Source organism: Thalassophryne amazonica, chromosome 11 (assembly GCF_902500255.1).
Source record: "Thalassophryne amazonica chromosome 11, fThaAma1.1, whole genome shotgun sequence".
In the NCBI taxonomy this organism is placed as follows: Eukaryota; Metazoa; Chordata; class Actinopteri; order Batrachoidiformes; family Batrachoididae; genus Thalassophryne; species Thalassophryne amazonica.
The window spans coordinates 43,349,859-43,373,857 of NC_047113.1; the positions used below are offsets into that span (position 1 = coordinate 43,349,859).

Consider the following 23,999-nt stretch of genomic DNA (forward strand, 5'->3'; position numbering starts at 1 on the left):
TTGATCTTGCATTGCAAACCATGCAATGACCGTAAACACTAAGTTATTGAAGAATGAAGCAAAGAGTAAATCACCTGGATCTCACATAACATCTAATCCGGTACCTGATACCTGTGATCTGTAAATGTTCCTGGCATCAAAATCACCAGTTTCATCTGTTTCTATTGACTTTCCAAAGATTTTGACTCTTTTTGTTTGATAACTCACGTGCGCCTTTAAAACTGACTGATGTATAGCTTATGTAAAACACCTTGGAATAAATTTAAAAATGTATAAATATGCAAAAATGTGCAAATGAATTCTCACATTCCTATATCTCAAAATAGCTGTCAATCAAAATGGGATTCAGCCTTTCGATTGATCGTCCAATCATTGTGTGGAGGTCCAGCGTCCAGGCCCGCCCACAGCTCCATTCAAGTTCAAGTTCAATGTAAATACATCATATAATTGTAAATGCGTTCAAAATACATGGATGACACAAGAAAGTGAAAACACTTATTTCCATTGTGGTTCATTTAAAAATCAAATTACTAAATAGAAATACAAATAAAATAATAATAAATAATAAGAAGAATAATTTAATAATAATAGTAACTTCTCATCAAATGCATATTTTGTTATGTTATGTTGTTTTGATTTCTTGTTTTCCAAAACTTCGCAAAAATCTTGTAACTGTTAGAATGGCCTAAGCAGTGGGGCACCCCTCTGAGTCTGGGCTACTTGAGATTTCTTCCTCAATATCATCAAAGGGAGTTTTTCCTTACCACTGTTGCCTGTCTGCTTGCTCTAGGGGTACCAACCCCTAGAGCTAAGGTTCGACCTTACTTGTGTGACACGCCTTGAGGCAGCTTTGTTGTGATTTGGTGCTATATAAAATGAAATAAATTGAAATTGAAATTAATAATTATACTGATAATAATAAGATAATAATAAATAATAATAACAGTAATAAGTGTGTATATGATAACAAGAACCTAAACAATTTATAAATACATTAAGACGGTAAATTAACATTACAAAATTATGCAATTAACAAGAAATAACAGGAGTGAGTTCTTCATAAAAGGTTCTAAATTTTTTTTTTACAATTTATTGACCCTTAAAAAATGTCACCTACCTATTTGTGGGTAGTACACTACCCAATCCAGAGCCTGTGGATCCCCATAGACAACACACAGTGTGTATATATATATATATATATACAAGGTCTGTCCATAAAGTATCGTACCTTTTTATTTTTTTCAAAAACTATATGGATTTCATTCATATGTTTTTACGTCAGACATGCTTGAACCCTTGTGCGCATGCGTGAGTTTTTCCACGCCTGTTGGTGACGTCATTCGCCTGTGAGCACGCCTTGTGGAAGGAGTGGTCCCGCCCCCTCGTCGGATTTTCATTGTCTGGAAATGGCGGAATGAAAAGACTTTTTTCCATCAGAATTTTTTCAGAAGCTGTTAGAGACTGGCACCTGGAAACCATTCGAAAAATGTATCTGGCTTTCAGTGAAAATTTTACGGGCTTCACAGAGAATAAGGACTTTAACTACAGGGTTAAGGACCCCTTTAAGGACGGTCGGTGCACCGCGCTGCGAGCTGCGACGATGCGGCACAAACCACTGGATCATTTCTAAGCTGATGGCTCTGTGGATACGAGACCGTCGTGTGCTCTTTCTCTGGTTATCACAAGACCTGGACATCAGCCATTTTCCGGTAGATTTCACTTTTAACAAGAGATTTTGTCATGGAAAGCCGCGCGGAGGCTTCGCGCGTCACGACCGATTCGCTGATGAAGCGAGACAAAGGAACACCTCCGTTTCGGAGTGTTAGAGGACAAGTTGGGACATGTCTATCTCGGCTTTCAGTGCTTACCAGTCGAGTGAGTATAAAAGAACTTGTGGAGAGCTGGACATGTCCCAACTTGAAAAAAATAAAAAGGTACGATACTTTATGGACAGACCTCGTATATATATATATATATATATATATATATATATATATATATATATATATATATATATATATATATATATATATATATATATATATATACACATACATACATGGGTGATTCTTTAACTACGGGCACTATTGGCCTTGTAAATGTAATTTCCACCACACCAATGCCTTACAATATAAAGCGCCTTGGGGCAACAGTTTGTTGTGATTTGACACTATATACTCGTACAAGTGCTCTGATGTCACTGTTTATCTCCATAGAAACTACCCAAACAATCTTTCATACAAACTGTTTAGGGACATTACAGTGTTGTGGTGGAAATTATGGCAATAGTGTGGGACAACTACATTTTGATTAAAAAAAATCACAACAGTTGTATGACATTGAATACCCAAATTATGTTTTGATTATTTTACTGATATTTTATTCAGAGATATTTTAAAACATTAGAAAAAACGTTTCTTTACCATTCATTTTTATCATTGAAGATCAAAAGTCTGGGTGTGAGACAAGCACAAAACGGCAATATTTGCATATAATGATGCTGAAAAAAGGTGTAAAAGTCATCATAGACTACTAGAACAAATTTCTTAACACACTTTCATTGTAAAGATAACTATAAAAGTGTGAAATTTCCCCTTTTTTCTGTTTTTCATACAATATGATCAAAGGACATAAAAGTGCCCGTAGTCTAAGAATCACCCATATATATATATATATATATATATATATATATATATATATATATATATATATATATATATATATATATATATATATATATATATATATATATATATACGTATATACGTATATATATATATATATATATATATATATGTATATATATATATATATATATATATATATATATATATATATATATATATATATATATATATATGTGTGGAATATAGCATTCATAACTATCTGTTCAATTACCAGCAATTTTTTTAAAAAGCTTAGAATGAGGCCTTCATATCCACATGGGAACAGGCCTCCTTGCAGAGGCTTCCATGATGCACCACTATATTGATATAATAGCCCAAAATGGACGTACTTACTCCACCTTTTGTGGTTTTTGCTTGACGGTTGGAAGACTGAAGATAAAAGAAAAGGAATGTGTGGTTGCTTGGCCTTCGGTGAAATGGAGGATCCCACATATCGCTTATCACAAGATAAGGCAAAGAAGCAAAATCGTCAATCACCAGAGATATGAAAACATTAAGGGAAACAAAATTCTTAATAGCAACACCATAATCCAATGTGTAACTTCACCACTGGCTTTCAGGAGTGAAAGAGAGTGCACAAATGAAGCGCTGATATGTACTGTGACTCCACCGGGCAGTCCGTTAGCCATGCCCACGTAAAAACGAGTGTGCTCCATGCAGTGCCCCCACAGGGAGATCCTCTGATGCTCAGCACACAACATAGCATCCCATTTTTATGCCAACACTCAGAAAAAATGAAACGGAGGTGTCAAGAAGACTTGACCTGCCTGCAGTTACAGAGATGCCGCCGTCATGCTGGGACATGAAATTACATCAGCAACTTCCTGTTGGTTATACGGTCAAAAATTCTAATGCACCATCAACCATAACCAGCTTGTCTTTGAACTTCGTTTGCATTTTGCGAGCTCGCAGCACGCTCCAGTGTTTAGCGGAGCTTGTTGTGACCTCTTACATGAGCTCTTAGTTCTCATCTCATGGATGGCTTACTGTATTGATGTTCTTCTCCCGCAGGTCGTGACCCTGGAGAAGAACAGCCGTGGTTACCATTACATTCTGGCAAATCTTGTGAGTAATGACTGAGCTTTTCCCTGAGGTGGAACTTTACCATTTTTTTGCTTCTGTGCTGCAAAGTTGTACATTACACAGAGTGGATTTTGTACATATGGGGCAAAACCATGTCTGCAGTGGCCGTTTATAAATGCATTCTTTTTGTTTTTGTTTATTTGTATGCGTTTGTTGTCTAGTTTTTGGCATGCTTTGATCGTCGCCCTGTGCAACAGTTGTACACATCCCTGTTCATAATTGTATTATTTCATTCAGAAGGTTGATTTTTATTTGCTTCTTAGCGCCTAATTGTTTTTGCAATTACAATCTTACCATCACACGATAAAATATTTATATACATTACTTGACAAAACTTTTAGGTAAAGAAGAATAGTTTATAATTTATTATTTTACTCTGCAGATTTATTTATGTCTGCTTGTTCTATTTTTCCTCACAGTTACATATAATCTTGGAGCCACAGTGTGAAATGCTTATAAACAGTACACAGCAAATGTTAATTTTTTCATTATTTTATAATATAGATTTATTTTGTTTCTTTCTTTGTTGCCATTTTTTCTTTGCCACTGTGCTCTGACATCACATTATAAAATATTTATACATTACTTAGCAAAAGCTTTCAGGCACTTCAGATTTGTCTTTGTTCATAATTTACTGTTTTATTCTGTGTGTTTATTTTTGTTAATTTGATGCTATTTTTCAATGTATTTATATTCTGGCAGCCAAGTGTTTTTTTTTTTTTTTTTTCACAGCTTATTGCTGTTTGTTTGTTGCTATATTTCTGTGTAGTTATACTCTGGCAGTCACACGATTAAATATTTCCATACAGCCCTGTGCATATAGTGCAGCAGATAACAGAATATTTGCAGAGGAATCCTTCAGATCCGGTTACAAGCACCAAAGTTTGACTGTGTAAACCTTTTGGTACATATTGTACAACAATAACGTTAGCCATTTTAATTTTCAATAGGGGGCCAAGAAGGGGTCAATTGAAGAACTGCATAGGGGTCAAAATTCCAATCATATTGAAAGATATACCACATTATGTGTCTGATCACAAAGATTCTAAAAAAGTATAGTTTGGACTATCTGTGACTGAATGTTATGGAGTTATGGGGTTAAAAACAGCAAGCATGGTGACAAAGGTTAGTTTCAGTTTGTACAGGAGTCAAAAGTTAAAGTTGCTCCAATTATGGTAAAACATGATCCAAATTATTGGTTGAGTTAATAGGGTTTTAAAAAGGAATAGTTTGCACCATGTGTCATGCTTAGTTATCATGTTACGGGGTAACATATGTCACATGTCATAGAATCCAATGGACGTCGATATTGTTTGACCTTTACTTTGGAGACCAAACATTCAACACAGTCAGAACTATTCCATTTGTTAATCCTGTTAGTTCAACCAATAATTTGCACCATGTTTTACCAAAACTGGAGCAACTTTAACTTTTGACCCCTGTACAAACTGAAACTGACCTTTGTCACCATTTTTGCTGTTTTTACCCCATAACTCCAGAACATTCAGTCACAGATAGTCTAAACTATACCTTTTTGGAATCATTGTAAGCACAACTTAAAAGAATTAAATAATTATATATGAAAATATTTGAGCTTACTTAATGAACGCTTTAGCAGGGGTGGCCGCCAAGTGGTTAGTGTGATTGGTTTCAGTGCAGAAGGTTCTCAGTTCAAACGCCACCCCCGCTGCATTCCTCCATGTAATGTGGATTTGCACCAGGAAGGATATCCGGTGTAAAACTTGTGCCAATTCCACATAGAGATCCACCTTAGATGTGCTGTGGCAATCTTGAGTAAAAAAAAATTGACTTTTAAGTTTACAAACTCAAAAAATTTGTGGCAATTGATTGCCTCAATATTTTTTAGTTCTGCTAACCTGTTTGGGTTTACAGTGTAGAAGCAATATGTTGGTCAGTCAGTGGTGGGCACAGTTCCGCTAATCCGCTCATTACCAAAGCTAACTTTTTTGTTAGCTGATTAGCTTTTCAGCTAACTTTGAAAACCATCAGCAGACCAATTAACTTCTGCTAAATTTAGTTCTGATATCTTAGACCGCTAACATATTTTTGCGGGCATAGTGAATAAAACTTAACAGTTAAAAACATTTGTAAAACCTGAAATCATACATTTTAGTACCTGCCTGTTACATGTTTTGTTGCAGACAGACAGCTATGAGAGGTAGAGCTCAATCCTCTGCCAGCAGAGGAGAGCTGGCTACAAGAAAAAGGAAGCGGGAGGAAAAAAAGATAATTTATTTTCACAACCATACAGATGTATCACAGGAGTCATGCACAGCAACACAGTTTTGATTTATGGTTAAAATTTTAAACAAACTGGCAGTAGATGGCCATCTATTATTTAATTTTCCCATAATGCCTTTCGGCATGTGTGTCTGTAATCACTAAAACCTTAAAAATTAGTGCATTACTTTAAAACTAAAACATTTAGCTGATAGTTTCACTTTGTAAAGTGACAGAGGTGATGTTAATTTCAATAACTTGTCTGTAATTAGTTATAAATTTTAACCACAAGTCAATACTGTCTTGCTGTGCATGACTCCTGTGATATGTCTGCAAGTCTGTATGGTGTGAAAATAAATTATCTTTTTTTTTTTTTTCTTTGCTCCCCTTCCTTTCTCTCTGGTCACCAGGACTCTTTTGCTGAGAGAAGGCTGATCTGAGACAGAAACGCTGGCTCATTGTATCAGTAGCTGCCAGTGTACTGGAGTCTATACTAAAAGTTATCGGTTTAGCTTTTAGCTGTAACCTCCGCTAAATTTGGAGGGGGGGGGGGTGCTTATCGGTTTAGCTTTATAAAAGTTAACTTTTCAGTTAGTGGATTAACAGTTATCGAAGCTAACTTTTGGGTTTGCTGTGCCCATGACTGGTCATAATTTTGAGTAGCTACACCCAATCAGCAATTCAGATGATTAATCAATCATCTGAATTCAGGTGACCTCACCTGTTAGCGTTAGCAAGCTTGATAACTTTGAGATCAGTGGGTGTATTCAGGCTTTATTGGTCACATTGGTCTTGTTGACGGGCCACCTCTTTATTCATTTATGAATTGGCTGGATGTTGGGCAGAGTTAGGCACTGCCAAGATGGTGACATTTGGAGCCACCCCATTGGAATTACAAATGCCCTCTTCAGAAACCCTCCTACGGTGTTGTCACGAAGCATTTGTCCAATATTTATACAGTCTGTAATTATCACACAACAAACAACATTTACAAATAAAGTTAATTTATTTATAGGCATGATACACAGTACATTACACCACAAAAAATAGCTGCTAATAAACCCTTATTTATGAAAAGTAAAAAAAAAATTAAATTCTAATAATTTTTATTAGAAATTGCAGGAGACCACCTAAAAGAAATTATGGAGCTTTGTCAGCTGAAATAAATTGCACTTAAAAGAAAAGTTATAAAGTACTTACACGTTTTACTTATTGATAATATTAAATATTTAGCACCTTTTTGTTGTTATTACTACACGGTGCTGGGAAGCAAAATACTTATTTCATGTTGATCTTTGTAGTTTTAAAGGTGGAGGCCAGCCGTGCACACACTTTCTGATTCGCCACTGGTGTTTAAGTTGACATTCAAAGTTGTAATTACACAGCAGTCACACACGCATCCTTGTATATTACCAGTTTGACCATCAAAAGAAAACCTTGATGGCTCCGGGGTGAAGGATGAAATGAAATCGAACAGGAGACCTTTGAAATGCGTTACAAAATGTTGGCTTATAAATGTATAGCGAGTATGAATAAGCCAGCTGGTTGAAATGATATATTATGTCTTTTAAGTGATCTGACATGAACTACAAAATATTTGCTAACAGGCTGTATATCTGTAAATGAATTTACGTTCCATGAAGTGTGAAGACAAGCAATCCCTCGGTGTAATAGTAAACACATGTTCTCTCTGAAATGCAAACTGCCCAAAAAGCTGGAAATGTTTTATGGAGCATACAGCCCAGGTGTTTTATTTATTTATTTTTCATTTAGTTTCACAAATGTTCTTTTGCTTGGTTCCCTTCTGTTTCATCTCAGGGCTTTTCAAATGTGAGTTTGGACAAAGTCTTTGCCGGTGGAGCCAACATCTCAGGGTTTCAGATAGTCAATCCTGAGAATCCAATTGTGCAGCAGTTTATGCAGCGCTGGGAGCGACTAGATGAAAGAGAATTCCCAGAAGCCCGAAATACTCCTCTGAAGGTACTGTGCTTGGCAGGCCTTTCACTGCATATGCAGACTAGAGCGACTGGTCCCTCTGAAGTTCTCTCTGTCCGTTGATCTCTGCCTCTTATCCACTGTTTGCCTTTGTCATTCCCTCTTCCTCCCACCACTCGCCTCCTCTCCCCTGCTTTGCATCCTCACCCCTTCAAATCGATAAATTGATAGGCAGTTCAGGGCAAGGTTATATTGCAGCTTCAATTTACATCTAATTAAGCAATGATCAAGAGCGATATGGATTTTGAATGGCATTTAATTAGATTTTGTCATGGTGCATTGGTCATCAAGCAAGTGGCTCAACCCTCGGTGTGTAAAAAAAGGTCAAGCTCAGTTTGACAGGAAGTGTGTGGGAGATAAAATCCTGCATTAATTCCGTGTGTTCTGCACTAAAAGTTTTGAAAGAGGTCCTGACCATCAGATATGTGCACAGACTATTCTGGTAAATCATATGCAAATATTGTTTTTAATCCTAATCAATGCTTCAGAGATTTTAATGCAATATTTTTATGATCAAAGGCCAAACTGTCCTTGTCAATGTCAGGTTTGTCTTAAACAAACTATAGTCTTCTCTTTATATTTACACTGGCTACCATAGGAGTAGCAAGAGGGTGGGTTTGGGGTCTGAACCCACCAAGAAATACATATTCCACTCACAGCGTTTGCAGAAGCAAGGCTTTCTCAGTTTTTTAAACAAATGAACAAATTGCAATAGCAGCACGGTGGCTTAGTGGTTAGCACTGTTGCCTCCCAGCAAGAAGGTCATTGGATTGATTCCCACCTGTGCACTTTCTGTGTGGAGTTTGCGTGTTTCCCTCATGTTTGTGTAGGGTCCCTCCAGGTGCTCCGGCTTCCTCCCACATCCAAAGACATGCAGGTTAGGGGGAATGGAAGCTTTAAATTGTCCTTAGGTGTGCGTGCGGGTGTGAATATGTGTGTGTGTGTGTGTGTGTGTGTGTGTGTGTGTGTGTGTGTGTGTGTGTGTGTGTGTGTGTGTGTGAACAAATTGCTTTATAAAGTTTTTAAAAGCACTAAAGAAGTCCATGAAACAGTTGTTTGAGATGAAACAAATTCAATGTTTTAAAATTGTCAAAGCACTAAAATCAACAATTGCTGCAGGCAATGATTTATTTTAAAACATTCAACAAAGCAAAAAAAAAAAAATTAATTCAGAAAATGATTTGTTGTTTTGAGACGCTCATAGCACTGAATGAAATGGTTCAAAACAAAGAGTTAATGATTCACTGTTTCCAAATATTCAAACAATTGCAAACGGAGCCAGTGGTGGCTTCCAGACTGAGGCTTTGGAAATGAAACAAACTGACAAACATCCTCATTTCAAGCTTTATGTAACCTCAAGTACGGCTTTTCTGAATTTCCCTCATGCATATGAGATATGTTTATTCCAGCCCAGTCTCACTTTTTTTTTCCTCCCACCACGTAAAGATTCAAATTTTTGTGACTTTTTTAAAACACATTATTACTAACTCTACCCCCAACCCTAACCTTAACCATAGCCTAACCCTACTCCTTCTCCTAAGCCTAACCATAACCACCTCCCCACCCCTGCTGCAATTTTAATTACATGCAGCCATCATGGCATGAATTAGAATAAATTTGTGCTGCCATGATGAAAATTTTGCACTTTTTGTGACAATATGACAAACCAATAGATTAATGTATATTTCGTGCTGCTGAATCACAACAATCCATGAGACTGGGTTGGTTTATTCTCAACAACAAGCCCATACATGTCCAGTAGGGGGCAGATGGGTATATGGATTCTTAGATAAACAAAAAAGATTTGCTTTTAATTTGAAGATGTACAAGATGAAAAGATTTATGGATTATGAATTATCACGTTAAAAAAAAAAAAAACTAGGAGATGAGCTGCGTGTTTGTCTGTCCGTCCAACTATCCATCTAGGTTTTTCCAAACCCTAGAAATAATTGCTTTAACCCTCTGGGGCCGACACCATAGTATACGACAGCTGAGACCAAGCTTCAGTCAATTCTAAATAACTTTTTAATGATGTGAGATAGAAATTTACTTTTTTTTTTTTTTTTTGCTGAAAAGTTAACTCCGCGGGCTTTCGAGCCAGCCATTGGCCATCTTGTACTCCTCATAGAAGCTGTGTGATCATGTGCACAATGTAAGTGTCCAATCTGAATTAGTTCACCATCACACACCGTCCAAAATCTAATCGTAGGGCAGATTTACCTCACGTGATAAACCAAAGATCATTTTTAGGAGTGATGTCTTACTAGTTGGCCCATTTGAATAGCCATCTGGCTGCTGGCTCCAATGCGCCCTGCGCCATTACGCACAGCGATCAGTGAAAATGAGCAGATGGAGGGCCTCTGATGACAATCTCACGTGCTCAAACACAGAGTGTGTGAGTTTTAGAGATGCTCCACTCCTCATTACCTGTGAATGTTATTGAATAAGCCTGTGGCAAGCTCTCTCACTCTGGTGTGAAGCGTTGTTTACCATATCAATGGAGGGGGAGGGGCTGCTCGTCAGAGTGTAAATGGGCCAAAGTGTCAAAGCTGCTTTCAGAGCAGGACAGAACACTCCAAAACACAGTAGAAGTATAAGTTTGTGATGTGACCATTGTGTAATAGCAGACAGAAATTGCTTTGAGATGAAGACAAACAAAATGCATAGACCATTTTGTATATATTGTCCAAAATGTGCATTTGTGTTTTTTGTTTGAACCTTTTTGTTGTACAGTTTTTCACACAAGAGCCCAAATTACCTTTATAAAGTGTCAAAAACTGTTGTTTATTATAGTTTACTGTGTGTTTTGAATAAATGTGTGGAAAATTATTTCCACTTTACTTTTTCCTTTCTTATTTCTGATTGTAAACCTTTATTACACTTATAAAACACAACTATAGCATATATATTCTGAAAGTACAGGTTGTCCTGAAAAAAGAGACATAAAACTTGATTGTGGGATGCAGGGAGAGCTGTTAACAGCAATAATAAAACATTTATGCCAGGCAAGTGAACTGTCCAAAAAATGCCCTCAGACCCCAGAGGGTTAAGTAACAAGTTGTTGTTTCAAAGTGTTTGAAATGCTTTAATAAAAACTTTATTGCACAATGGTGTGGCAGATTTCTCTGTCTGGGGCAGATTGAAGTGTTTTAAGATGCTGGCCTACAATTATCTGTGGGCTCTTAATGTCCAGTTTTGCTGAGACAGCAATGGGGTACTTAACGACTAATAACTGTTTTCGCTTTATACATGTGCCCAATTAATTGGTCTATCACTCATTATATTTTGCGGTGTAACATAAGGATCTGCCGTCAACAGCAATCTTTATCACAGCCAGTCCAAGGTTCATGATCGAAGACTCGATGATGTGTTGACAATGTCGACATTTCGTATTATTAAAAATAAGTCCTCAAAATTATGCATATGACTGAAATAGAGATAATAATGACTGAATAACAGGAGAATAATCTTCAAAATTATGTATAAAAATAGTGCAAGAAGTGCTAACAAGACAAACAACTCCTCTAAAGAAGCCTAATCTTAACGGTAGAGAAGTTTGCACAAATAATCCATCACACTTACTTAAACCAGGACATGTATGAGGTGATTTTGTCTCACTATGTATTCTGCATTTTTGCTTTTTAATTTCACACAGTATACCTCAGCTCTGACCCATGACGCCATCTTGGTGATCGCAGAGGCCTTCAGATACCTGCGGCGCCAGCGTGTTGACGTTTCACGCCGGGGCAGTGCTGGAGATTGCCTTGCCAATCCCGCTGTCCCTTGGAGCCAAGGCATTGACATCGAGAGAGCGCTTAAAACGGTAGGAAAAAGAGAACTGGAAGCTAATAACTAAAGAAAAGGCTAGAAGAAGTGAAGCAGAGATAGCAAGTGAGAAGGTGATAAAGATGGAAAGTGACAGAGAGAAGGGAAAAAGTGCAGAGCTATTCTCCTCCCTCTGCCTCCAGATATCCATGCACAGCGCTCACTCAAATTACAGACCTTCATTACCATAAAACTACATCTTTTATTGAAGCATAGCCAGTTCATCATTTGATTAACCGACTGTGCGCTTTCCAGTAGCTTTGCAGACACGAGCGCTTTAATACCAGCTATACTGTTTATGCAAAGTGAGAGCTTTTGAACATTCTGTTGTGTCTTTCTGTCTCACTTTCCCACCCGGAAGGTCCAGGTACAAGGCATGACCGGAAACATCCAGTTCGATAACTACGGGCGAAGGACCAACTTCACCATTGATGTTTATGAGATGAAAATAGGAGGGCCGAGGAAGGTAAGACGGAGCAAAACAACATCTGTCAGCTGTCAAGTGTGAGGCGAGCCCAATCCCCTAGCCTTCAGTTCACAATGCTCTGTCACAGCCCTTGGCATCGTATAAGAGTAGAAGGTAGCCTTCCTTGTAGATATGTCACCTACATGGGAATGGGCAGTGAGGTATGTGATCGTTTAATCATGCTGATTTGACACATCAGTCCTACACAACCTGGTCTCACGGCAAGTTGTGATTCAGCAGAATGAAATATACATTAATCTATTGGTTCATGATATTGTGACGAAAAGTGCCTCATTTTTGCCACGGCAGCACAAATTCATTCTCATTCATTCCGTGATGGCTGCACGAAATTAAAAGTGAAGGGGGGGGGGGGGGGGGGGTTGAGGTGGTTATGGTTAGGGTCGGGGGTAGGAGTAGGGTTAGGAATAACGAGTTAAAAAAAAAACCCATATGAAAATTTGACTCATTTCATCACAGGAGCACAAAAAAAAAAAAAAACTGAGACTGAGCTGTCCCACACATTACAAATTGGTCTATATGACTCAAATGTATTTAGTATTTTTATAGATGAATGTTTTTATTTTTATGTTGCCCCGTGCTTATTTCTGTGCTGAGTAAACCCCTTGATGGTGTTGCAAATGAATGCTCACCTGCGCACAGACATGTTTATGTCAAAACTCCAGCATTATGCTGACTGACAAGTATTTATAGTAATTTGTCCCACTGCTCTGGAGGCAGTGAGGTTTGACTGGTGAATGGGTTCATTTACTGTATTTTACTTCATTCACTGTGGAATTAATTTCAGATGACTATGGTTTATGGCCACACTTAAAACTGATTTTTGAATGTGAGTGCAGAGTTAACTTTGGCCATTTAGATTGGTGAATGTTAGCATGGAGGCTGTTTTGGTTAGTTATGGTTAGTTATGTGGTGGTCATGAAGGATTGGGGGTCTCCTCATGTTTGCGTGGGTTACTTCTGGGTGCTCTGGCTTCTTCCCACATCCAAAGACATGCAGGTTAGGTGAACTTTTAGACTCGAAATTGCATGTATGAATGCGTTTGTCTGTCTACAGTTGTGCTCAAAAGTTTAAATACCACTGGCAGAATTTTTGCTTTTTGGGCCATTTTTAAGAGAATATGAATGACAACACAAAAACTTTTTTTTTCACTCATGGTTAGTGGTTGGGTGAAGCCATTTATTGTCAAACAACTCGCAATGCTTTTTTGGAATATTTTTAAACATTTGTATCACCACTGTATTGTAAGATTGTTCCAGAGCCCATTTCAAAAGAAAAATATCACATTTTAATAGATTCCACTTGATTTGCCCCCTCTGGTGGTGAAACATAATAAAACATAACTAAATGACTGTGTACAGTCAGTACAGGGTCTGTACATGCACTGACATCTATGTTGCTTGTTAAGAATTTGATGACTCCAGATATGGATATGTTGTGAATCCAAGCCTGATCGAACCCTGCCTCCCCCCCATCTTTACCAATCAGTCAATCACCATTTATTTCTATAGCTCTTGACAGCAGCCAGACAGTGCTTTACAGTAAAATCAGTCTTCAAGAATTCACAAAAATAAAACAAGCATGCAATAGAGTTAGAACGGAACATAAAAACAAAACATGTCAGAAATAGTGTGTAAATCAGGAGGTAACTTGTTCCACAGTCTGGGGCTAGCTACCTAAAAGTACGATCACCCCAGAGTTTGTATTTTGACCTTGGAACATCTAAGTAAAGCTGCTCAAACGCCCATAAAGTCCAACTGTAAGTGTGGAGAGTTAAATTTCAGACAAGTAAGAAGGTGCAAGCCCATTAATAGCTTTAAAAACAAACATTAAAATCTATCTTAAAATCAATTCTAAAATCAACCAGAAGCCAGTGGAGTGAGTAAAGTATAGTTTTTTCACTTCTGAAAGTGTGTGTTAAGAGATTAACAGCAGCATTTTGCACCAGTTGAAGTCGTGCAAGAGAAGACTGGTTAACACCAGCATAAAGTGCATTACAGCAATCCAGTCTGGAGCTGATGAAAGCATGAATGGCCAAGTGAAGATCACATCTACTGAGAAAGGGCTTTACTTTCTCCAGAAAACGTAGCTGGAAAAATCTTACTTTGACAATAGAGTTTATCTGTTGGTTGAACCTCAAACAACTGTCAAATGTCACTGACAAATTCTTGACAGATGGTTTTAAATAATTAGCCAGAAGATCAAAGTTTGATGGTACAGTATTCAGCATGCCAGAATGTCCAAACATAATGGTCTCTGTTTTACCATCATTCAGGAAAAGCAAATTTTGGGACAACCACTGCTTTACATCATGATTACAATTAAATAGTGATGACAAAGCATCGCTTCCATTTGCCCTCATGGGCAGATAGATTTGCAGATGACCTGCATAACAGTGAAAGGACAGCTCAGCTATAATTGGCAACATGTACAATGAAAATAGAATGGGGCCAAGAACAGAACCCTGTGGCACTCAACAACAAAGAGGAACAATTGATCAGAAGTCGTCAATCATAAAGGGAAAACTCCTCTCAGCCAAATACCACTAAAGCACTTAAGTACAGTACCATGAATGCCAACAAGATGTTCTAACTGGGAAACAAGCACTGTGTGATCCATAGTGTCAGAGGCTGCTGCGAGATCCAACAGAACTAGCACAGAACCTGCATCCACAGACAGAGTGATGTCATTATGCACATTTAAAAGTGCTCTGTCATGATCTAAATACAGATTGGATTTTTTTCAAGGCTGTGACTGTCTTCTAAAACACCACACTAAAAATAAAATAGAATAGTCTTTATTGTCATTGTACAGGGGGGGGTGGTACAACAAAATTGGGGGTGCTCCCGCAGAGCTACTGTACACAGAAAAAACAAGACATCTTATAAACCACAAAAAAATGTTTAAATGTGAAATATGTACTGTACACACACACACACACATATATATATATATATATGTATATATATGGGGGGTGTTTATGGGGGTAGGTCTCTGTATGTGTGTATTCATTGGTGTTTGCAGTATGTATGGCCCAGAGGAAGAAGCTGCATGTCAGCCTACTGGTGAGGGACTTTGTTGACCTGTAGTGTCTTCCGGAGGGGAGCAGGTCAAACAGGGAGTAGGCAGGGTGTGAGGGGTCTCCTGTGATGGCTTTGGTTCTTCTAAGGCAGCAGGATGTGGTAATGTTTTTCAGGCTGGGCAGAGGACAGCTGACGATCTTTTGGGCAGTGCACCACCTTTCTATCCTAGGCTGTGGAGCCTGAGTACCACACACCGAGACATTATGTCAGTATGCTCTTCACCGAGGAGTGATAGAAGGTCACCACCAGCTTTGTGTCCAGGTTGTTCTTCTTGAGGACACACAGGAAATGTACGCTGTGAAAAATGTACGCTGCTGAGCCTTCTTAACCAGAGCCCTGATGTTGGATGTGTAGGTGTTGTCTGTGGAGATGTGCCCAGAAACCTGAATGTGGTGACAATTTTTGCCTGTTCTCCATTTATGAGGGGCGGGGCATGGTTTTGTCTATTCTTTCTGAAGTCCAAGATGAGTTCTTTTGTGTTATGAACGTTCAGGGTCACGTTTGTTCTCTGAGCACCAGAGTGACAGTTCCTCCACCTCGCCCATGTATGCTGCCTCGTCCCCATCACAGATGAGTCCCACCATTGTGGTATCATCTGCATATTTATAATGCGGTTGGTTGGGTGGGTTGGAGAGCAGTCGTAGGTGTACAGGGTGTACAGTAGAGGGCTCAGCCTTGAGGGGGACCAGTGCTGAGTGTGAGGGAGTAGTGGGGGCTGAGTCTCACAGACTGTGGGCGGCTCATCTGGCATCAAGACAAGTGTATATGTTCTGAAAATCATGGAATTTGGCCAGTATGTAAATTTAAATGAATTACTGCTGATGTGTTCTCAAGAACCAAACCCGGTGAATGCTGACCATATGTTTCACAAGAAAACACTTTGGCACCAAGACTGTGCCACATTGTGAAGATTGAAATAGTTTGCATTCATAGTGTACAGTTTGCTGTGGAGTTGGCAGGACTAAAAGGACAGTGCAGTGCTATGTTAATTGTGTGTCTCTATTAGGTAGCAGCAGTGATGAGCTTTGCTAAGCATTGCAAGTCCCATAAATCACACAGCCTGTGATCTGATAGCTAAAACTGTCCTATCAAAAGAGTGATAGACAATTTCCATGCCGTGGGCTAATGTAGATAGGATTTTTGGTCCTCTCCAGACATTAATTACCATTCAAATAACCAATTACTCGAAAAGGGATCCAAAAATTCATCTGGCGCATCCTTACAATGGTAATTCCCTATGGTCTATTCACATTCTAACCGATACCATATGATGACCTCTAGTTTTATTTCCTAACCTTGCTGAGTTCCAGGAGACAGCTGTGAATTTCTCGTTAGTTATACAATCGTGAGCTCAGTCTGATATGACGTCCAATTATGCCGCCTGCCTCCCAGGCCTCTAAAGCTCACACTTCAATTAGCATCATGCGGCCCTTGCAGCCATTGCCTCGTGGCCAAAGACAGGGCAGGGAGATGGATGGAGAGAGGGAGAAAGGAGGACGAGAGACAGAGTGAGGGAGCTGGGGAAGATGAGACGGGATGGGCAGCAGTTTGTCAGAACATGGAACCTAGTCACCCCAGTGACAGTTAGAGGATGAAGATTCTTAGCTGTGACTGTCAAGAGTGATGCATGGGATGATATCTGTCCCAGCTACTCAGGGTGAGATCAGAACTCAGCGTGGGGACTGATGTCACGGACAGCGGCTCTGGAGGCAGTCATCCTCGAGCAATGACTCTCAAGCAATTGCTGCTGAACAAGACTGGGGACAAAAACAGTTTCCTCCTCTAGGTCCTTCTGCTGTTGTACTCAGGAGTCAGTTTGCAGGTGTGATCCTGTACAGCATTTCTCCATTTACACCTGCTATGCTGAAATGGTTACAAATCTTTAAAAATAATAACAACTAGAGGAGAAGGGTGAATTGCAGCTAGCAACAGTTGAATTATTGGCAGCAACACAGGCAACATGTTTCATTAGGAGCCAGAACAGTCATTATTTAAGATGGCCATTAAACTCTTGACACTGGTTTGACTTGAGCACTAATGCAGCAGAAAAAAGTAACTGCAATGGCACAACTGTGCAGAAGAAGCCACGGAGCAACTGAAATATTATCATAAATTATTAAAAATGTGTGCAGTTCACAGGCCAGAATATCAATTATTTACCTTCAAACCTGGGAAGGAAAGATGTTGTCTGCTGTGTGCTGATCCACTGCACATACATGTTCCAGATGCTCATTTTGTTATCTGGACCATTATAGAGTTATGTAATTGGGCAATATTCTCATTGAATTTTGGGGTTTTTTGTGTGTGTTTTTTTTCTTCTTAATTTGTGCGCCAACATAAAATCCAGTGTAAGCTTTTGCATGTCTATTTCAACAAAAACCCAGTGTGAGATTGGTTTTAAACTAATACCCCCATCACACATAGCCAGTATCACGCAGAATGGCATCAGAATGACGAATCGGCGCACATCCGAAAAGTGTCGGGTTTCAGTTCCAGAACGTTCTGACAGCCATCTGCAAGAGTCCACACACTTGGTCAAAATTGGCCGGCAGCTCCGAGTGTGATGCACATGTTCAAAACCCTCCGCTCGCCGTCAAGATGGGACACCTATCCGACGGTGGTCCATGTGCAGTCTGAGGACCATCTGACCGCAATTTACATATTCTGATGGCAGCAAAACAGGATCCAAAATTATTTGAGCACATACAAGGGTACCTTGAGATGGATCTGGCACAGCAAAGCCTGCCGGTATGACCTGCACGGTCACATATAATAATGTGTGTGTATAATAATAGTGTGGCTGAACACTGTGCAGGACATTAGACCAGAATTTTGGTGGTCTATGGTGCAGTCGCTTTCTGCGCTGGACCACATCTCTTTTTTCAACCAACATTGCCCATGGCTGCACAAATAAATGCAATTATTCTTGATATTCACACAAAATATGTAAGTGAAAATGACAACTTCATCAGTTGTGCATGACCATTTACACTTGTGTTGCACCACTGTGCGCTGCTTTGTACCAGGTGGAAGATAAGGCCAAATTAGTCTTTGTTAATTTCATACATGGATCACCAGGCCAGTTCTGTCATTTTAATATGACATATTTACGTCCCCCAAACACATAATAAAATCATTGGCATTTATTTATTTGTCTGTGTGTCTGTTAGCAGGATTACATCAAAACTACTGTATGGAATTTGATGAAAGTTTCACCACAGATAGATAGTATTAGGCCATGGAACACTCCGTTACACTCCGTGATCCGGTGTCGCCGACCAAGCGGTTCCCCCTAAAAATCTGTCCGCCTTGCCTTAACTGCACATGCGTCATTTCTGAGCGACAGCAACGGCGCACTGACTTTTAGGGGAGGTGATGGTCTAGTGATTAAAGCGTTGGGCTTGAGACCAGAGGATCCTTGGTTCAATTCCCAGCCTGACCAGAAAATCACTAAGGGACCTTGGGCAAGGTCCTTAATCCCCTAGTTGCTCCCGGTGTGTAGTGGGCACCTTGCATGGCAGCAGCCTGACATCAGGGTGAATGTGATGCATTGATGTGTTCAGCGCTTTGAGCGTCTGATGCAGATGGAAAAGCGCTATATAAATGCAGTCCATTTACCATTATCACCTTGTTTCTGCTTCAAACTGCACTCTAGTCATCATCTATCTCAGCCACAGATATCTGAAGCCTTTGTACAACAATCATTTCCACATAAATTCAGCATTATTTCATAACAAAAGGCGGGGGGTCGATCAGAGTGCCACAGCAGCATGTCTGAGACTGATGTGCTGGTGCGCCTGGGTGATTCTTTAACTACGGGCACTATTGGCCTTGTAAATGTAATTTCCACCACACCATTGCCTTACAATATAAAGCGCCTTGGGGCAACTCTTTGTTGTGATTTGGCGCTATATACATGTGCTCTGATGTCACTGTTTATCTCCATAGAAACTACCCAAACAATCTTTCATACACACTGTTTAAAGGGACACTACAGTGTTGTGGTGTAAATTACGGCAATAGTGTGGGACAACTACATTTTGTTTAAAAAAATCACAACAGTTGTATGACATTGAATACCCCAATTATGTTTTGATTATTTTACTGATATTTTATTCAGAGAAATTTTAAAACATTAGAAAAAACGGGTTTTTTTACCATTCATTTCTATCATTGAAGATCAAAAGTCTGGGTGTGGGACAAGCACAAAATGGCAATATTTGCATATAATGATGCTGAAAAAAGGTGAAAAAGTCATCACAGACTACGAGAACAAATTTCTTAAAACACTTTCATTGTAAAGATAACTATAAAAGTGTGAAATTTCCCCTTTTTTCTGTTTTTTATACAATATGATCAAAGGACATAATAAGTGCCCGTAGTCTAAGAATCACCTGCCTACGTCTTTTCAGAGCGCCAATAGCGATTCTCCGATTATCGCCTCATTTTTGCTTAAAACGGCCTCGTTTCTGCTTAAATCTGACTTTAGAATTATTTAAAAGGTTTTGTTTTTCTGATGGTTAATGATCACATTATTCCCTTTGCTCGATTTGGGTGTACAGAGTCAGACCCAGACGTGCTGCTGACGTCTCGATATGATGCATACGCAGTGAAGACAGGGCAGACCAATTTGTGGGGGGGGGGGGGCACTTGGTCGGCCACACCGGATCCGGATTCTGGATCAAGATTTCAATTTATATACGCTTTGAAGTTGATGTCTTCTTGTCTGCTCCCATTTTTGTTCGAGGTCACCACATCGGATACAGCCAGATCTGCATTGGTATTTAGGCACAAGTTTATGCCGGATGCTTATATAGGCTTTGAAGGATTATGTCAAAACTATTTAATGGATTTTCACCCAATATTCACCATACACTGGTGTTAGGCCTTGGAAGACTCCATTAAATTTTGGAGGTGATCTCTTTGGATTAGGATTTCACTTTGTAGACTTTTCAGGATACGTCAAAACTACTTCACGGATATGACATCACAATGCAAAGTCAAGATCCGGAAGACACTTGTTTCAGCTTGTGAATTAAATATCAGTTTGCAACGTCTTGATCAGTTGGACCATTCTGGATCAGTATGCAATTATTGTATTGTGTTGTGGAATCTGTATCCAGGTAAAGTTTGGGTCACAATATGAATCAGACATCTTTAATTTTGAGTCTTCATCAACTCTTGGTGGACATCAGAAATCTCTGATTGCTCTCATTTTCTGCTATTTTCAGTCAGAAAAATTCGCTAATGTTTTTATGTGATTTCGATCAAGGAACATGTTCTCATGGCGATATCATAGAAAAAGTTAAACACAACATTTTGTGCATTAAGCCGATGAATTTCCAAGCTCATGTACAGAACATGTTTCAAAATGTGTTTTTTTTTTTGTTTGTTTGTTTGTTTTTTAAATTCAGAAACACATGCTAGGTTTGTGCATCTGGTTAGGGTTAGGGTTAGCATAGCAATAATAATAAGATGAATGTTTGCTTTTTTCTGGATGGAAAACCCACCATCTTGATTTCAGTGGCATCCTGTTTACCCGTCAGCTGATGAATACATGGAATATGTATGGATTTGTGTGTTTTTTGTTTTTTTTTTGTTTTTTTTTACAGTTTACTACAAAATTTACATGAGAATAACCTGCATCATGGCATCTTCCAGTAAAACCTAAAAGTGCGCTCACTTTATGTTGGGTATCAAAACTGAAGCGTCACTAAGCAGTGTTTTCTCTTTGCAGATCGGGTACTGGAACGAGTATGAGCGGTTCGTAAATCTTATGGACCTGCAGCTTTCCAACGACTCCTCAGTGGAAAATCGAACGATTGTGGTCACTACTATTATGGTACACTCTCTGTGCAGTTATAAATGTTTCACGTATTCTGCCACTCAAGGTCATGGTGTTGATTCCGATGATTGATACATTCTGTCCTGGGCGGGTAGAACCACATCTTTTTTGTGTTGCTTTCCATCCACTCACTACATGTTGAAACAGTCAATCAGAAGCGGGAGTGTTTCAACTGTATCCGTGTGGGTGCCAAAGCATTTTGATTTTCCATACTTCAGTGGCCTGTTGTAGCAGTGACGTCACAATGTTGGTGTCAATGGTAGTGGTTGACTCCATCACTTGTAAAAACATGCAAAAATGTACGTAAGTAGACCTGTTTGTCTTCATCAAGTAAATGATCACTGACACTTGGGATAGACTGGCCGGATGAAAGAGGATAGAGAAGCAATGGTTAATCAAGCTGGGCAAAACAAAACAATCAGAATTGGAGCAGGGACAAGAAGGTTTGCTATATTGCCTTCTTACTACCTCTCCAATCTATTTTGCATTGCTCCTCCAAATGTTCTGTGTTGAATTATATAATATTTGGAGAAACCTCTTCCAAGAATTCACATAAACACTTGTTTACTGACACTATTTCTGTATTTACTCAGCTAAAAGAGTCAATTCCATAATTTCTCCCTTTGCAAACACACCAACTGACTGTCAGTGATATTATAATTGCCTATTTTAGAGTTCCTGCAAACACGCTGCAAAAGGAAAACGATAAGGATCTCGTCTTTTGACGCCATTAGATCCCATCTGTATTCCAAAGACATAAGACAGTGTCCCTCAATCAAAAGAGGAAACATTTAACATCTCCAGATGAGGAACACTGTCAAGAGTTAAGAGAACTGGTTGCTTCCCTACTTGCAAGTGGCCCTGGTTACCGTGGTGGTTACACAGTGAGGTGATCCATTCAGCACAGAACAAACAAACCATTGCTCTCCGACTTGCACTCTAATTGTGTGTGGCTGTAATGACAGTGCCTGCTCTCCTGAGCGGTCTTGTTTGATAATGATGATGTGCTCGGAGAAAAGGCAAGCTGCACCAAAAAGGAGGGGGAAGCTAGCACGCACCTGCTCTCCTCGTGTAAATCTTTTTTTTTTTTTTTTTTTTTTTTTATGTGTTTTAGTTTGTGCTTAAAAAAATAAATAAATACAAATAATGGCTTATTTGTTTTGTTTGATTTTTGGGAATGAAACAGCTTTTAACTTGCGCATTGGTGCAATGTGCTTGAATATGTTGAAGGACGATGTTGGCGCTCTCTGATCCCTCTCCTGTCACTGGCATTTACTTATGAAACCCATTGCCATTCCATCACCGCCACACTCTCTGTTGACCCGCGACTTGCCTACAAATGCCTCCAGCCTCTGTAAAAGTCATTCCAGTCTCCTGGTCTGTCCTATACAAATGAAAAATTTAGCCCTTTCTCGTAGCATCCCATATTATTCCACAGAGTTGCACCCTGGTGGTTAAATGGGGCTGGGCACATTGGGCTCGGCGCTGGCTGGCTGCCATGGCTTGATGAAAGCAGCATGAGCGACATGATCACGCTGTTTTCATCTGTTTATATTCAGTGGTGGGCACAGTTCAGCTAATCGGCTTACAGCTAATTACAGAAGCTAACTTTTTGCTAGTGGATTAACTTTTCAGACCAATTAGCTTCCATTAAATTTAGTTCTGATAACTTAAGTCTGGTATTTTTTTAAATAACTTATAATGGTCAGAAATGTTTGTAAAACTTAAATTGTACGTTTGTGTTGTGAAAGTGTAGGAACACGGACCCACAACAGGGGGCGCAATGAACGGACAATGGAGAGAGTAAATAACAAGATTTACTACTGAAACAAGCACGAGTAATACAACAAACACAATTTGGGGTCGAATCCGCTGGTGTCGGGTGGGCAGGCTCAAAGGTAGGAGGAGCGTCTGTCTCAGTCGAACCGGAACCACCCAGATCTCCTCTGCCACCGAACCCTGGAAATACTGGAACCGCCAAGTCCCGAATTCCCAGGTGGCCACTGCCCGTCCGCTCGTCGGATCCGGTACTTGGTCTTAGGCGATATCTCGGCACTGAGGTGGAGACGCCGTCCTCCTGATATACCTCGGTGCTGAGTAGAACAGCTGTGTCTGGTGATGGGTGACAGCTGTCACCCAGGCTACTCCCATGATGCGGACAGCGCCCTCTGGTGCCTGGAGCCCGCACTCCAGGCAGGGCGCCCTCTGGTGGTGGGGGGCCAGCAGTACCTCCTCTTCAGCGGCCCACACAACAGGACCCCCCCCTCAACGGGCGCCTCCTGGCGCACGACCGGGCTTGTCCGGATGGCGTCGGTAGAATGCGGCCAGGAGGGCCGGGTCCAGGATGAAGCCTTCTTCACCCAGGAGCACTCCTCGGGGCCGTACCCCTCCCAGTCCACCAGATACTGAAAACCCCCGGCCCATCCGACGGACGTCAAGGAGCCGGCGGACAGTCCAAGCCGGTGCTCCGTCGATGATCCGGGCAGGAGGCGGCGCCGGACCCGGGGTGCAGAGGGGTGAGGTGTGAAGAGGGCTTGATCCGGGAAACATGGAAGACTGGATGGATCCGCAGTGAGGGCCGGAAGCTGGAGCCTCACTGCGGCGGGGTTTGATGACCTTGAGGATCTTATAAGGTCCGATGTACCGTTCTTGCAGTTTTGGAGAATCAACCTGTAGGGGAATGTCCTTCGTGGACAACCAGACCTCCTGCCCAGGACGATACTTGGGGGCCGGGGCTCGCCGCCGGTCTGCATGTT

At 40.1% G+C, this 23,999-nt stretch overlaps 1 protein-coding gene across 1 annotated transcript in view; it reads left to right on the forward strand.

Annotated features, from left to right (window-relative positions):
* gria3b (glutamate receptor, ionotropic, AMPA 3b) overlaps positions 1 to 23,999 on the forward strand; it is a 333,461-nt gene that overhangs the window by 237,264 nt on the left and 72,198 nt on the right. The window contains exons 5-9 of the mRNA XM_034181373.1: positions 3,699 to 3,752; positions 7,830 to 7,991; positions 11,662 to 11,829; positions 12,193 to 12,297; positions 21,136 to 21,240. Of these exons, the coding sequence (XP_034037264.1) occupies positions 3,699 to 3,752; positions 7,830 to 7,991; positions 11,662 to 11,829; positions 12,193 to 12,297; positions 21,136 to 21,240 (594 nt within the window). The remainder of the gene's footprint in view (positions 1 to 3,698; positions 3,753 to 7,829; positions 7,992 to 11,661; positions 11,830 to 12,192; positions 12,298 to 21,135; positions 21,241 to 23,999) is intronic.